Genomic DNA, 12,681 nt, shown 5'->3' with positions numbered 1-12,681 from the left:
TAGTCTAAACAGTAGACTCACACAGCATTGTTGTTTTTTGAACACCAAAAGGACATTTTTTCTCCTCAAAGAATAATTTTTTTTTACCTTTTACCCACCACCGAAGGATGGGGGTATAATAATTTTGTCATCCCGTTTGCAACATATCGAAATATCCATTTCCGACCCTATGAGGTACATATATTCTTGATAGTTGTAAAAATCTAAGACGATCTAGTCATGTCCGTCCGTCTGTCTGTTGAAATCACGCTACGGTCTTTAAAAATAGAGATGTTGAGCTGAAGCTTTGCACATATTCTTTTTTTGTCCATTGGCAGGCTAGGTTTGAAGATGGGCTAAATCAGACTATATCTTGATACAGCGCCTGTATGGACCGTTCTCCCGACTTAAGGTCTTAGACCCCTTAAACGCCACATTTATTATCCAATTTTGCTGAAATTTGGGACAGTGAGTAGTGTATCCTTATTCAATATGGCTCAGATCGGTCCAGATTTGGATATAGCTGCCACATAGACCGGTTGTTGTTGTTGTAGCAGTTTATTGTGTACTATCTTTCGTCTGCTTGATTCTGTTGAGTGTCAAGACCCAGGAACTCCCCGACTAAAATGGGGTGCGTCCACAGGGATCTGGGTCTGAGTCGAGTGGGTCTGGCCGGGCAGTTAAACAGGTGACGTGTATCGTGCGGTCTCTGGTTACAATCGGGACATACATCTTGCACGTCGGCATCAATCCTGGCTCTGTGCGAATTGAGGCGGCTGCATCTGTCGGAACGTAATTGAGCCAGAACTACTCTGGTTTGCCGGGGGAGGTCGATTTCTTCGTGTGCAATGGGTGGCGGTCGTTCTCCAAGGACTACATTCACCCGGTAGCCAATTAACGCGTCTGCTACCGTGTCTGCATGAATGTTGTTCAGACCCGCTTGATATGCCGCTTGATCTAGAGGTTCTCTCTTGTAGCGCTGGACCTCACGCTCTAGATCGTGTAGATCTACCTTAAGGCTTCTGGGCGGTGGGTATCTATCCACAAGATGATGATTTGGATGATTTCTGCGATAACAGCCCAAAAGGTATTGCTTAGACAGCATGTAGTTATGTCTTCGCACTGGTAGGATCTTTGTCTCCTGATGAAGGTGGTCCACATGAGAACTGAGGAGACAGCCCGTCGCAGTTCGGAGGGCGGCATTCTGACAGATCTGATTATTATTCCACTGCGTGTCACAAAGTTGACGTGACCACACTGGCGCTGCATAACTTACCACAGACCGGCCAATTGCTTTGTACGTGGTCAACAAGGTTTCTTTGTCTGCACCCCAAGTGCTGCCAGCGAGTGACTTGAGGACCTTGTTTCTACTTTTGACTTTGTTGCAGATTGCTGTGGCATGTGGGGAGAAAGTGTAGGAGCTGTCAAATGTGACGCCAATCATTATGGGACACTTGATGGTCGGAATCATTTCTCCATCGACCATCACAGTCAGCTCAGTATTCACCTCACGCGTATTTGTAGTGAACAGTGTGGTTGAAGATTTGGTGGCGGATATCTTCAGATTTCTTGCAGCGAAATATGAGGCAAGCTCGTTGAGGTAGACGTTCAACCTATCGCAGATGTCATCAATGGGTGGGGGCCTGATGCCATGATCGTACAATCGTCCGCATATGATACGATCTTTATGCCGTCTGGAGGAGGTGGGATGGAGGGTAGGTAGAGGTTAAACAGAGCCGGAGATATCACCCCATCTTGGGGAACTCCCTGTTTCACTCTACGGTGTTTTGACTTCTTATCCCTAAATTCCACAAATGACTGGCAGCCACACAGATAATTCGCGACCCAGCATTTCAGGCCTGGCTGGAGGGACGTGTTGGCGATGTCCTCAAATAATTTGGCATGGCTGACCGTGTCGAATGCCTTCGATAGGTCCAGTGCCACGAGGACCGTCCTATCACATGGCCTGGGTTGATTGAAGCCACGGCAAATGTGTGTGGTGATGGCATGCAAAGCTGTTGTTGTGCTGTGCAGTCTCCGAAATCCGTGTTGATGCTCGGCGAATGGAAATTTTCTTACGAGGCTCGGGAGGAGTAATGCCTCAAGCGTCTTTGCCACTGGTGAGAGAAGGGAGATCGGTCTGTACGACTCCCCCAAACTCGGGTCTTTACCAGGCTTCAGTAGCGGGATCACTCTGCCCATTTTCCAGACATCGGGAACTATAAGAGTGTTCAATGACAGGTTGCAGGTTGAGGACAGTGGTAAGGAACTCAACTCCAGGTAAATCCAGATTCTTCAGCATCAATGTAGAGATTCCGTCGGGGCCCAACGCCTTGGAAGATTTGGCGCCACGGATGACATTCGTAACTTCGCCCACGGTAAATTGTGATGGCTGTTCATCGGCTCGGAGACCACGAATACGGCGAATGACTCTCCTCCTTGCCCTGTCTCTCTCGGGATGCACAATAAATTGACGGTTGAACAACCAGGCGCATCTCTTCGGATCAGTCACGGTTATCTCGCCAAAAGTGACCGTCTACCGGGGTTCGAGAGAGACTTCACAGTGGCTCACAGTTTGCCTGCACCGGTGCCTAAGTTACATTACTCCAAGTGTTCCAGCCACAAATTCCGCTTATGTTCGTTGACTACCCTGTTTATTTCCAGATTCAGCTCGCTGATTCTGGGGTTAGCGGGGTCCATAGCACGAATCCCATCACGCTCGCCTGCGAGTACCACTGCTTGCGCCGGGAAATTGGGTCGCACTTGCGGTATTCGACCGGCTGGTATAAAGCGAGCGGCTGCTGCGTTGATGATGTCTCGGAATTTCCTCTCGGCCACAAGCACATCAGAGGGGGGTGGCAGTTCATTGAAGCGGCGATTGGTATACTCTCTGAAGCCAGTCCAATTGGCCTTCTTGTAATTGATGAACGTCCGGCGCTCAGAGGTTATGAAGTCGGGTGATCGGTCGATGGTGAGGATTATGGGGAGGTGGTCTGACCCCAAAGAGATGACGGCTTGCCAGGATACGTCACTCAGGAGATCAGGGGATGCAATTGAGATGTCTGGCGAGCTGCTGCACCTCATCGTAATCCTAGTGGGGGCATCCACATTCACCGTGCAAAACGTGGTGCTATCTATCTGCTCTGCCAAAGCTATGCCACGCTGGTCGTTACCTAGGGGAGAATGCCATGACGAGTGATGTGCATTAAAATCCCCCAGAACCAGACGACCATGGCCAGATAGCAACCCACTTATGTCGGGGTTGTAGGCCTGGCCATTAATCGGGACACAGTTACCAACCGGCGGTATATACACGTTGTATATCTCTATCTCGGCAGTACTAGACCTGACTGCTACCCCCATACATTCCATGTATGGGTCACTAGCGTCAAGCGCATGCGAGATAGGTCTATACTGCACGGAATGGTGTATAACGAAGGCCAATCCCCTACCTCCATTCCTTGAGCGATCCTTACGTAGCACATTGTAGCCGTGACAACTGTGCAAGCTGCAGGTGTTAGTCAGCTTTGTCTCCTGTATCGCTGCGACCAATATGCTCTTCCGACTCATAAAATCTACAATCTCATCAATCTTGCCACGCAGTCCGTTGCAGTTTAACTGCAAGAACGATACACTTCTCGGCACTGGCCTGGCAGTAGTAGGGCTAGGGTGCTGTCGTTGCATAAATTGCCGTACGGGAGAGGTCGGGGGGTCTCATAGTCCGACGACGAGGACGCCGAAGGCGACGACGGCGACGCTTGTGACCCACTGCTGGCTATGTTCGCACAGCACCTAGCGACATAGCCAGTATGACTATACTCCCGTAGCGAAGTTAGGCCAGAGCACGAACGGAAATGTACCCACTCCAAGCACCGGTTACACCTCACCGACACTGACCGATGATGAAGGCGGTTCTGGCAAACGGAACAGAACCAGGATCCGGGGTTCTTTTCAATCCCGGCTCGGACCAGAAGCGTACGGAGAAGGCACTCCGGGATGTGCCTCTCCCATGACGAAAAAAGACGAACACGTACACTGAGGCGGCAGCGCTTGCCGATGAAGATTCCATCGGGTCAATCCGGTGCGTACAACCGGTTGCCATGGGATTGACATAGACCGGTCTCTCGCTTTTGTGTCTTGGGCCCACAAAAGGCGCATTCATTTTCCGATTTCGCCGAAATTTGGGACAGTGAGTTGTGTTAGGCCTTTCGATATCCTTCTTTAACTTGACCCAGATTTGGATATAGATGCCGATCTCTTGATTAAAGGTCTTAAGCCCATAGAAAGTGCATTTATTTCGCTGATTTCGCCGAAATTTTGGGCAGTGAGTTGTGTTAGGTTTTTCGACATCTCTTTTCAATTTGGTTCTGATCGGACTATATATATCGATATGGCTGAATAGTTCGAAATTCACCTATTCTGGTTGCCGGGCCACAGAGATATCCCAGCGACTAGGAACTACCTGACACATTCCAGGGATACTGGAATCTGTGGGTATGCCTCTAGCGACAGGTAAGCTAAGTTGTCAGGACCAGGCCCGAACGACTACAAATGGTAGGTGGTCACAAAGAGAGGGCTGTGAGCACTCCAAAACCATGTGGCCTAATCTAGACTTTTGGGGTCTACTACTGACCATATGTCTCAGTCATTGTGTCCGTCAAGACAGAAAACATGGCTGAAAAAAACAGGCTGAAGGTTGCCAGTAACGACTTTTGCAGAAGCTGTGAGGACATCGAAGAAAAAACTACTATAGAACACCTTGTGTGTGTATGTCCCGCACTGGCAGTCAGAAGGAGGTCCACTTTAAGTTCTCTTTGAGAACCTGTTTGATTTAGCAGATGTGAACATTCGCAAGTTGCTTCGCTTTTTAAAGCGACCTGAATGTTTTAACGGTAGGAACTAGAAGACATCTTCCTTCTTCTGTTCCTGTGGTATAACAATGGACGGAAACGTCTAAGTGAGTCTGATGACAGACTGCCAATTAAATCTAACCTATACTAGATTCTCAAAACTTAGCAGGAACATATGACAACTACAGCAGCACAACAGACAAAAAGTTAATTTTATAAAAACCGTCGTACGTCGTATAGAAATAGGTGAAACATTTTCTGTAGCGTTATGTTAAAAAGTGCATTTCGATATATTTAGGTGACAGGCAGACTTCTGCATATAATATAAAAAGTTCAAATTGTATGTGCCTGTCTTCAAGAAGTAAGCTCATTTCATCCCAATTTGGGGGAAAACTGCACTTTATAAGTCTAACCCCCTATTTTTTTCATTTTGTTATGTTACCTGTGTTAAAAATTCTTTGGGTTTTCCCGGGTCCAATTTTTTGACTTGTTTTTGCATATTCGTAATCTACTCGAGAATACCTTTCATTTGATAGCCATATTGCGTAGGTTGGTACATTTTCACCCAAGTGGGGTTTATTCGCCCCTTGGGGGCCAGTTGCCTTTGCTCCAAAAACGGACTTCTGATTCGTGTTCCTTCGGTCAACCCACATCTACACATCGAACTTCAGCGAAATTAAAGGTGCGCCCTACAAAGTGCAGTTTTGCCTAATTTGGAATATAGCAAAATTAATAATTTTATAAGTTTTAATCCAGGATCCACACGCAAGGTCTTTCCACTTTATTTATCATTGGGTCATCCTCTTAACAATGTTTGGAAAAGATTAACATAACATAAATTTTTATGCAATTTCATTGAAACTTGGTACTCGAGGTACACTGTGCCCACCAACACTCAACCAAATGCCAGATAGGTCGGTCCATAAATAGATATAGGCCTCGTCAAAACCGATCCCTCAATTTACTTTTCGACATCACATGTAAACACAAAGGATCTATCCAATTCGGAACTTCTTTTTACCAAAAATCATACCGCTACTCTCCAAAACAAATCGAAAGCAACAATGTCCGCAACTAACACTTTTTATTTTCAAGTTATTCATTTTATTTCCATTTGTGAATGTTATCACATGACAATGAGAATTTCATATTAATAATTGCGTATTCTTCTCGAGTCTGCACAACAAAAAAAAATCTTAAAAATAAATTTCCAAATATTTCTTACCTCTTTCAAAGACGTGTGGTCTTCTTCAATTTAAGAGCAATTTCTTAACCTCAAAGTTATTTTACTGCAATATAACGCACCTCAACCTAAGCCTTAAGATATGCATCGTTACGTCAGGGACAAGATTTCAAAGATCAAACATACTATTTTTAAGGTTAATAAATCTTTGTGTTTAAGCTCTACTTTTTAAAAGCAAGCACAAAATCTTAAATATTAGTAGCATTTACATGTCATTTAGGACAAAATTGCTTGCTTAATATAGCGTTTTTCAGTGTAGACTGGACTCCGGATTTGAAATCTTCAGCTCCCCAGACTAAACATATCTTAAGCCTATAAAATGCGAATATATCGAAGATATTGGTCCACTATTAAGTGTAGGTCCCATACTGTCATCCCCCAAGCTTTGGTTTTTTTGTTCTGAAATCCAATTTTTTTATCCAATTTGTCTCAAATCGACAATCGACATTTTCTCGGCATGGCAAAAGTTTATTCTTGGTGGAATTTGGAAAAGATAAACTCCAATTTAATGAAAGCAATGTCTTTTCAGATTTAATGGTGATTAATGGCGACTTCAATAACTAAATTTGGAAAATTCGACATTTTTGATAATGCTGGTTGGGTTTTATAGAGGAATTGCTAGAGAATAGAATTGAGTTGCTCATATGTGCAAAAAATAAGAATGTTCTACTTAGGTTTTAACATTCAGAATAACACTAGATGAAAGTCGGTTAGGATATGTAGACCATTTAATTTAAATACGAACAAGTAAACTCGCGCTCAGTTCGGCCGGATTGAGTCTTTGAAACCCATCACCATGGATTCTGCGTGAAATTGGCACAAAATAAAATTCACTGAAAGCCATAATTTTGCTCTACGTACCAAATTTTTGTCAAATTAGGCAAAAATTGGTTTCCAGAGGATCCACGCGTGAAATCGAGATATCGCCTTAATATTTATCGGAGCTATATCAGTTGTTGGAAGTCGTAACAGAATACTACATGCAAAATGTTAGCCAAATCGGACAAAAAATGCGGCTTCCAGGGGCAGTTTCCAATCTCAAATCGGGAGATTGGTTTATATGGAAGCTTTATCAGGTTATAGATCGATTTCAATCGTACTTAGAACGGTTATTGGACGTCGTGACAGAACACTACATGCTAAATTTCAGCCCTATCGGATTACAATTACGGATTCTAGGAGCTAAATATGTCAAATCGGGAGATCGGGTTATATGCAAGCTATATCCAAATCTAAACCGATATGACCCATTTGCAATCCCCAACGACCTACATTAATAAGATGTATCTATGCAAACGGCTAGCTGTATGCTTCCGACCGCTATCGTGATTTCGACAGACGGACATGGCTGCATCGACTCAAAATGTCCAGACGATCAAGCATATATATACTTTATGGGGTCGCAGAGCAATATTTCGAGGTTCTACAAACGGAATGACTAGGTAAGTATATACAAAAAGGGGAAGAATTAACGGGAATTTGGAATTGAGTAAAAAAACTAGCCATATTGGCTTTAAGATAGCGGGGTGGTTTGATATAAAGATGCGCCAATTTTGCATTTAAAACTTTTCTTAATGAAACTTTCTTTATGAAAATACAAAGGAAACTGATGACAAAAGTTTCCGAAATCTTATAGGAAATTGGATTGCATTATTTAGAAAATTTTGAAATTTTTTTACAAAAAGTCGAAACGTCTACTTTTGCAAAAGTCGACTTTTTGATATAGTCGAAAAGTCAAGGTTTTTGCAAACAAAAGTTGAAAAGTCGACTTTTGCCATTGTGATAAAAGTCGAAATTATTAAAAATCCTTTGGTCAGACTCTAATTTTCAACGCATTAACATGCTGCAGCTAACGACCATACCTTTGACGAGCTGGAAACTCCAGCTGATGCTCCCAAACCAAGTAAGGTTTTCTGCAATATTGGACGATGGGGAGTTTTACCACTAAACGATGAGTCTGAGTTTAACATGTGATTTAGTGTTTGCTAACATGCGTTGATTGCACTACGATGTAAGTTAAGACTAGGCTTAACCTTTCTCTGTCATTTTTGTAGCAATTATTTTGTACTGTCATGCTTACACGCGGCGATACACGTCGTGTCTTATCGCACGTTATACGTATGTAATGACAGCTATATTCAAATATGATAAGATTTGCACCATGCTCGAGGAGGATGTGAAGGGATAGGTGAAAGACCTTCAATCGGGAGATCGGTCTATATGGGGGCTTTACCCAAGAATGGTCCGATCTAAAACATAATCGGTACGGACGTCACACATTGGGATGGGGAAAAATGGGTCGATTATGGATTAGGGCTCGACTAAAGTTGCGTTGCCAGGAGACAAAACCACGAAGTAAAAATTAGTATAAAGTTGGAAATGTTTGTCAATTTGATTCAATATCAGTTATTTTAAAATTCAGCTACTAAGAAATTTGTACAAAAGTACATAATTTAATACAAAAATGAAAATTTCTGTAACAAATTTGGCCGTTGGCAACGCAACTGAAATTGGTCTGCCATTTTCAAACCGATAAGGATATCTTTATAAAATCTTACATAATTATAGCTTGGGTGTTAAACTGTTTATGTGCAGGGAGCGCGCAAGGGCCCATTGGTCACCTCGGCCCTACAAAATTTTGTTCGGGCTGGCAAAAGCGCATTTATGGTCCGATTTTCAAAATACATTATTTGCTGGAAAGTGCTCAAAACCCTACAAAAAACATGCTTAAATGTACGGGATATTCTTTTTGGTGTCCAAGAATTACCTTCACTCCAACCATTTCAAATTACATAGATATATCTCTATTCGTTCAAAAATGGCAAACTGATTTTCCCATCTTTTAAGACTTCCGAATGCGTACTTTTTCGTGAACGTATAGGAAAACCACCGAGGTGTCCCTTTTGGGTAGGAATTTTTGTTCACATTTTAAAATATTTTATACATAAAATATACATTTTTGGCACGCTAAAATGTCAAAATTTTACATTAGTTTCGGACTATTTGAATAAATCCCAAAATTAGTCCAAAATAGGCAATTCTGTGAAAACTAAAATTCAAATTGAAGTGATTAAAAAATCCATTCAATAAATATATCGTTTTAATTTTTACATCGTAGATAAATGTCTTTTCAAAAAAAATAATATACATTTTACCCACATTTCTTAACGAAAATACCCAAAATTCCCATACTGGGGAAACATGTTTGCGAATTGGTATTTTTTAGTAAATTAGCCTTAAAGACCTCAATCCATGAATAGCGCAGAAAATTTTTTGCTTGCAATTAGGGACCACTTGGGGCAATGAAAATATGTTTTGAGAACTCGAAGGGTTTCTCAGTTTGTTTTTGTAAAAAATGCGAACATTGTACTTCACATATCTCTACTAGAGTCAACACAATTTATAAAAATTACACATAAAACGCACCTACATCAAGTCGTCTTTAAAGTACAGTAAGCAAAATTGATAGTATTAGACCAAGTTTTCTGTATAAAGACGAAACATTGAAACTACTTTTTTTATGAAAAATTGCCAAAAATTTATTTTTTTACATTTTTTGTTCTAAAACACGCATAACTTTTGGCTTAAGAAAAGGACCTTACAAAATATCACGTAAGTTATTACATTTCATCAGCTTTCCAAATCATTTAAAAAATTTAAAATCCGTTCAGAAATGCCTTCACAAGCAACAAGATAATGGACGAGCTTCTTCGAAAACTTAAGTTCAACCAATCGCGTAATATTTGATGGGTTTAAGATCTTAAGATCTTAGAGAGGAGCGACGTTTTGTTATTTCACTCCGAAACTCGTAATAGGTCGTTATTTTTGGGAGAAAAAATTAAGTCTCTCCAGTATAGCAGCGTTAGGGGTATCCATTAGGCGGTTGATGATCTGCGTCTGTTTCCAGTGGAGCGGCTGATCTAGAGCACGGGAATAGGCTTAGAATGGACTCCAAAGACCCAACAGCTGCGGTGGTGGTATCAGGCCGTAGCATGTTGCCTGCTACTGAAACCTCGACTGGTGAAGCGGATGCTCCAGGCTCCACTAGCCGTAAGACGACTGGTCAGCAGAGGCTTTTGAAGAACACACCTGGTTCGTGCTTTAAGGACAAGGCCAAATCTATTCTTTCATCGCATCCCTATAATTTGTCTAGGACATCGGCCTTCCCGGGCAAACCAACACGCTCTTGGAGGTTCGAATAATAGAAGACACATCGCTCACAGGTTTATTGAGAGGCTTGGTGCGAATGATCCTAAGACTCTCACTAATAGGGAGAGAGACTCCCTAAATTTGGCTCGGGGATTTGCTGCACAGGCTACCCCAAAGACTACACGCCTAGATTCGGAAACCGTATCGCAGTCAGCCAAACGGCTGCGGTTACCTGGAGGGCATCCCATGCCTAAAAGAACTAGGGCGAATAGTAAGATGGGTCCAAGAACCTTTGCTTATGTCGCTAGAGACAGTTTGGTGATGGCAGTTGTCGACAGGGGAGAAGAACAGGGCTGCAGGACTAATTGGAGTGGGATAGTCAATTGACTGTCATCTGTATACTACGATGTCCCTGCGGAATTTCCTAGGTCTCCTCCAGTTTGTGACGATGCAGGCTGGTATCGGTGCCTATACAGACTAATTGCCTTCGGGGATCAACGTTCAATTGAAATGTATCGTTGTGCGCTAAAAAAGATTGGTGAGATCTGGCCAGGTGCAGCACTAGATTTAGTCAAGAAGGAAGATATTCCTTCTCGATCAATGGCGCATGCTTGGATACCAAGGATTCCCTCAGATCCTGAATCGGTACTTGGACGACTAAGGGAATGTAATCCCAATCTTTCAACCACCGACTGGAAGATTAGTGGATTGGATGATGCTGATGGTGACCGGAGACATGCAGTATTCGTACTCACCTCCGGCTGTCTCGCAGATCTCAACCAGTCTTATGGAGTTGTATCCTACGGATTGAACAAGTTGAAACTGAAGGTCTATAGAAGCGATGGGGTTGGGGTATCAAGAGACGACTCAGCAGTTGTTGCTGAGCACTTGCCTGAGGAACTATCGGCCACATCGCTAAAGTTGGGCGGATTGCAAGAGACTGAAAATCCCTCTGCCACAATCGAGACCGGAGGAGATGGAATCGAAACGGAACCCGACAAGCCTTGTGTGGGTGGGTTATTCTGTTGGACTGGGCTCAAGGGAAGCACGGAGCTCAAAAAGTAGCTGCAGCAGCTGGTGAACTATCTAAGGAGGAATCGTCCACACCGCAAGTGTCCAGTGTCCGGAGGAAGAGCGAGGCTAACACAAAGGTGGTGGAAGTTCTGAATCCTGACTATGGTCTGGTTTCTACAGATAAATCCCCGCCATTCTAAGGTCGCTTCGGCGGCACTAAAGGTCCTCCTGATGGCAGGGGGATTTGACATGGTTCTTATCCAGGAACCGTGGGAGTGTAGAAGAATGGTTCTAATGGACTAAGAATTCCGGGATTTGAATTACTCAAGGGTACGGGAAATGTGTGTAGTAGTCTAAATGTTTTTTTTTTTTCTTCTGTCGCTAATCACTGTAGATTTAGTTGTAGGCAGCCTTGAAATAAACAAGTCTCAACACTGGCTGGCTTCCCTATATATGGCAGACCATTCAGAGATGCCGCCTTCAAACCATAAGTCGCTGGTTGAAGCCGCTTCTGTAAGAAAGAAAAGCCTCATTGTAGGAAATGATGCTAATGCATACTACCAAATATGAGGAAGTTCGGATATCAATATATTCCCTTTATCCCCTTTATTACATTTATTACCAGGAACAAGCAATAGGTACTAGATATTACCTTTGTATCGGAAAATATAAGTGGAAGAATATGCGACTGGGATGTGTTGGATGACCACAGCCTTATATAAGTTTCAGCCTTGGAGAAAATATTGGGTTGCCCAAAAAGTAATTGCGGATTTTTTAAAAGAAAGTAAATGCATTTTTAATAAAACTTAGAATGAACTTTAATCAAATATACTTTTTTACACTTTTTTTCTAAAGCAAGCTAAAAGTAACAGCTGATAACTGACAGAAGAAAGAATTGAATTACAGAGTCACAAATTTGTCAACGCCGACTATATGAAAAATCCGCAGTTACTTTTTGGGCAACCAATACGTCAGAAATGGTCCCATGGCTATACAGAAGAATGGCGGATTGGGATAAATCTCGGCACAAATTCTGCACGTCTACCCCTTCTAGACCAGAAAAGAAAGTGGCAATTACGGAGGATAAAGACATAGTGGTCAAGCCATTTTCATTCCGAAAGCAGGAAAACCCTACCACACAAAGGCGAAAGATTTTCGTTATATTAGTCTGTCATCCTTTATGTTAAAGACTCTTGAGAGGTTGGTAGAAACATATTTTAGGGCAAAGATCAGTGGAGATCGCCTGTCGCGGCAGCAGCATGCATAAAGTAAAGGCAAATCCACTGTAACAGCCCTTCACGATATAGTCGGCTACATAGAGGGTTCACTCATAGAGGGAGAGTTTGCCAGCACTCTAAGAGATATAATTCAGGAAGCTCTACGTGCAACAGCAAAATGGGCTACCGAAAGTGGTCTTGGTATAAATCCGTGCAAGACAGAAGTAGT

The 12,681-nt window shown here is 42.7% G+C and overlaps 1 protein-coding gene across 1 annotated transcript in view; it reads left to right on the top strand.

Moving 5' to 3' along the window:
• LOC106089744 (fat-like cadherin-related tumor suppressor homolog) overlaps positions 1-12,681 on the top strand; it is a 737,514-nt gene that overhangs the window by 506,653 nt on the left and 218,180 nt on the right. The window contains exon 19 of the mRNA XM_059363292.1: positions 9,667-9,684. Coding sequence (XP_059219275.1) covers positions 9,667-9,684 — 18 coding nt within the window. The remainder of the gene's footprint in view (positions 1-9,666; positions 9,685-12,681) is intronic.

Source organism: Stomoxys calcitrans, chromosome 1 (assembly GCF_963082655.1).
Source record: "Stomoxys calcitrans chromosome 1, idStoCalc2.1, whole genome shotgun sequence".
In the NCBI taxonomy this organism is placed as follows: Eukaryota; Metazoa; Arthropoda; class Insecta; order Diptera; family Muscidae; genus Stomoxys; species Stomoxys calcitrans.
The sequence above is the reverse complement of the archived record's forward strand: the minus strand, read 5'-3'. Positions and strand labels throughout refer to the sequence as shown.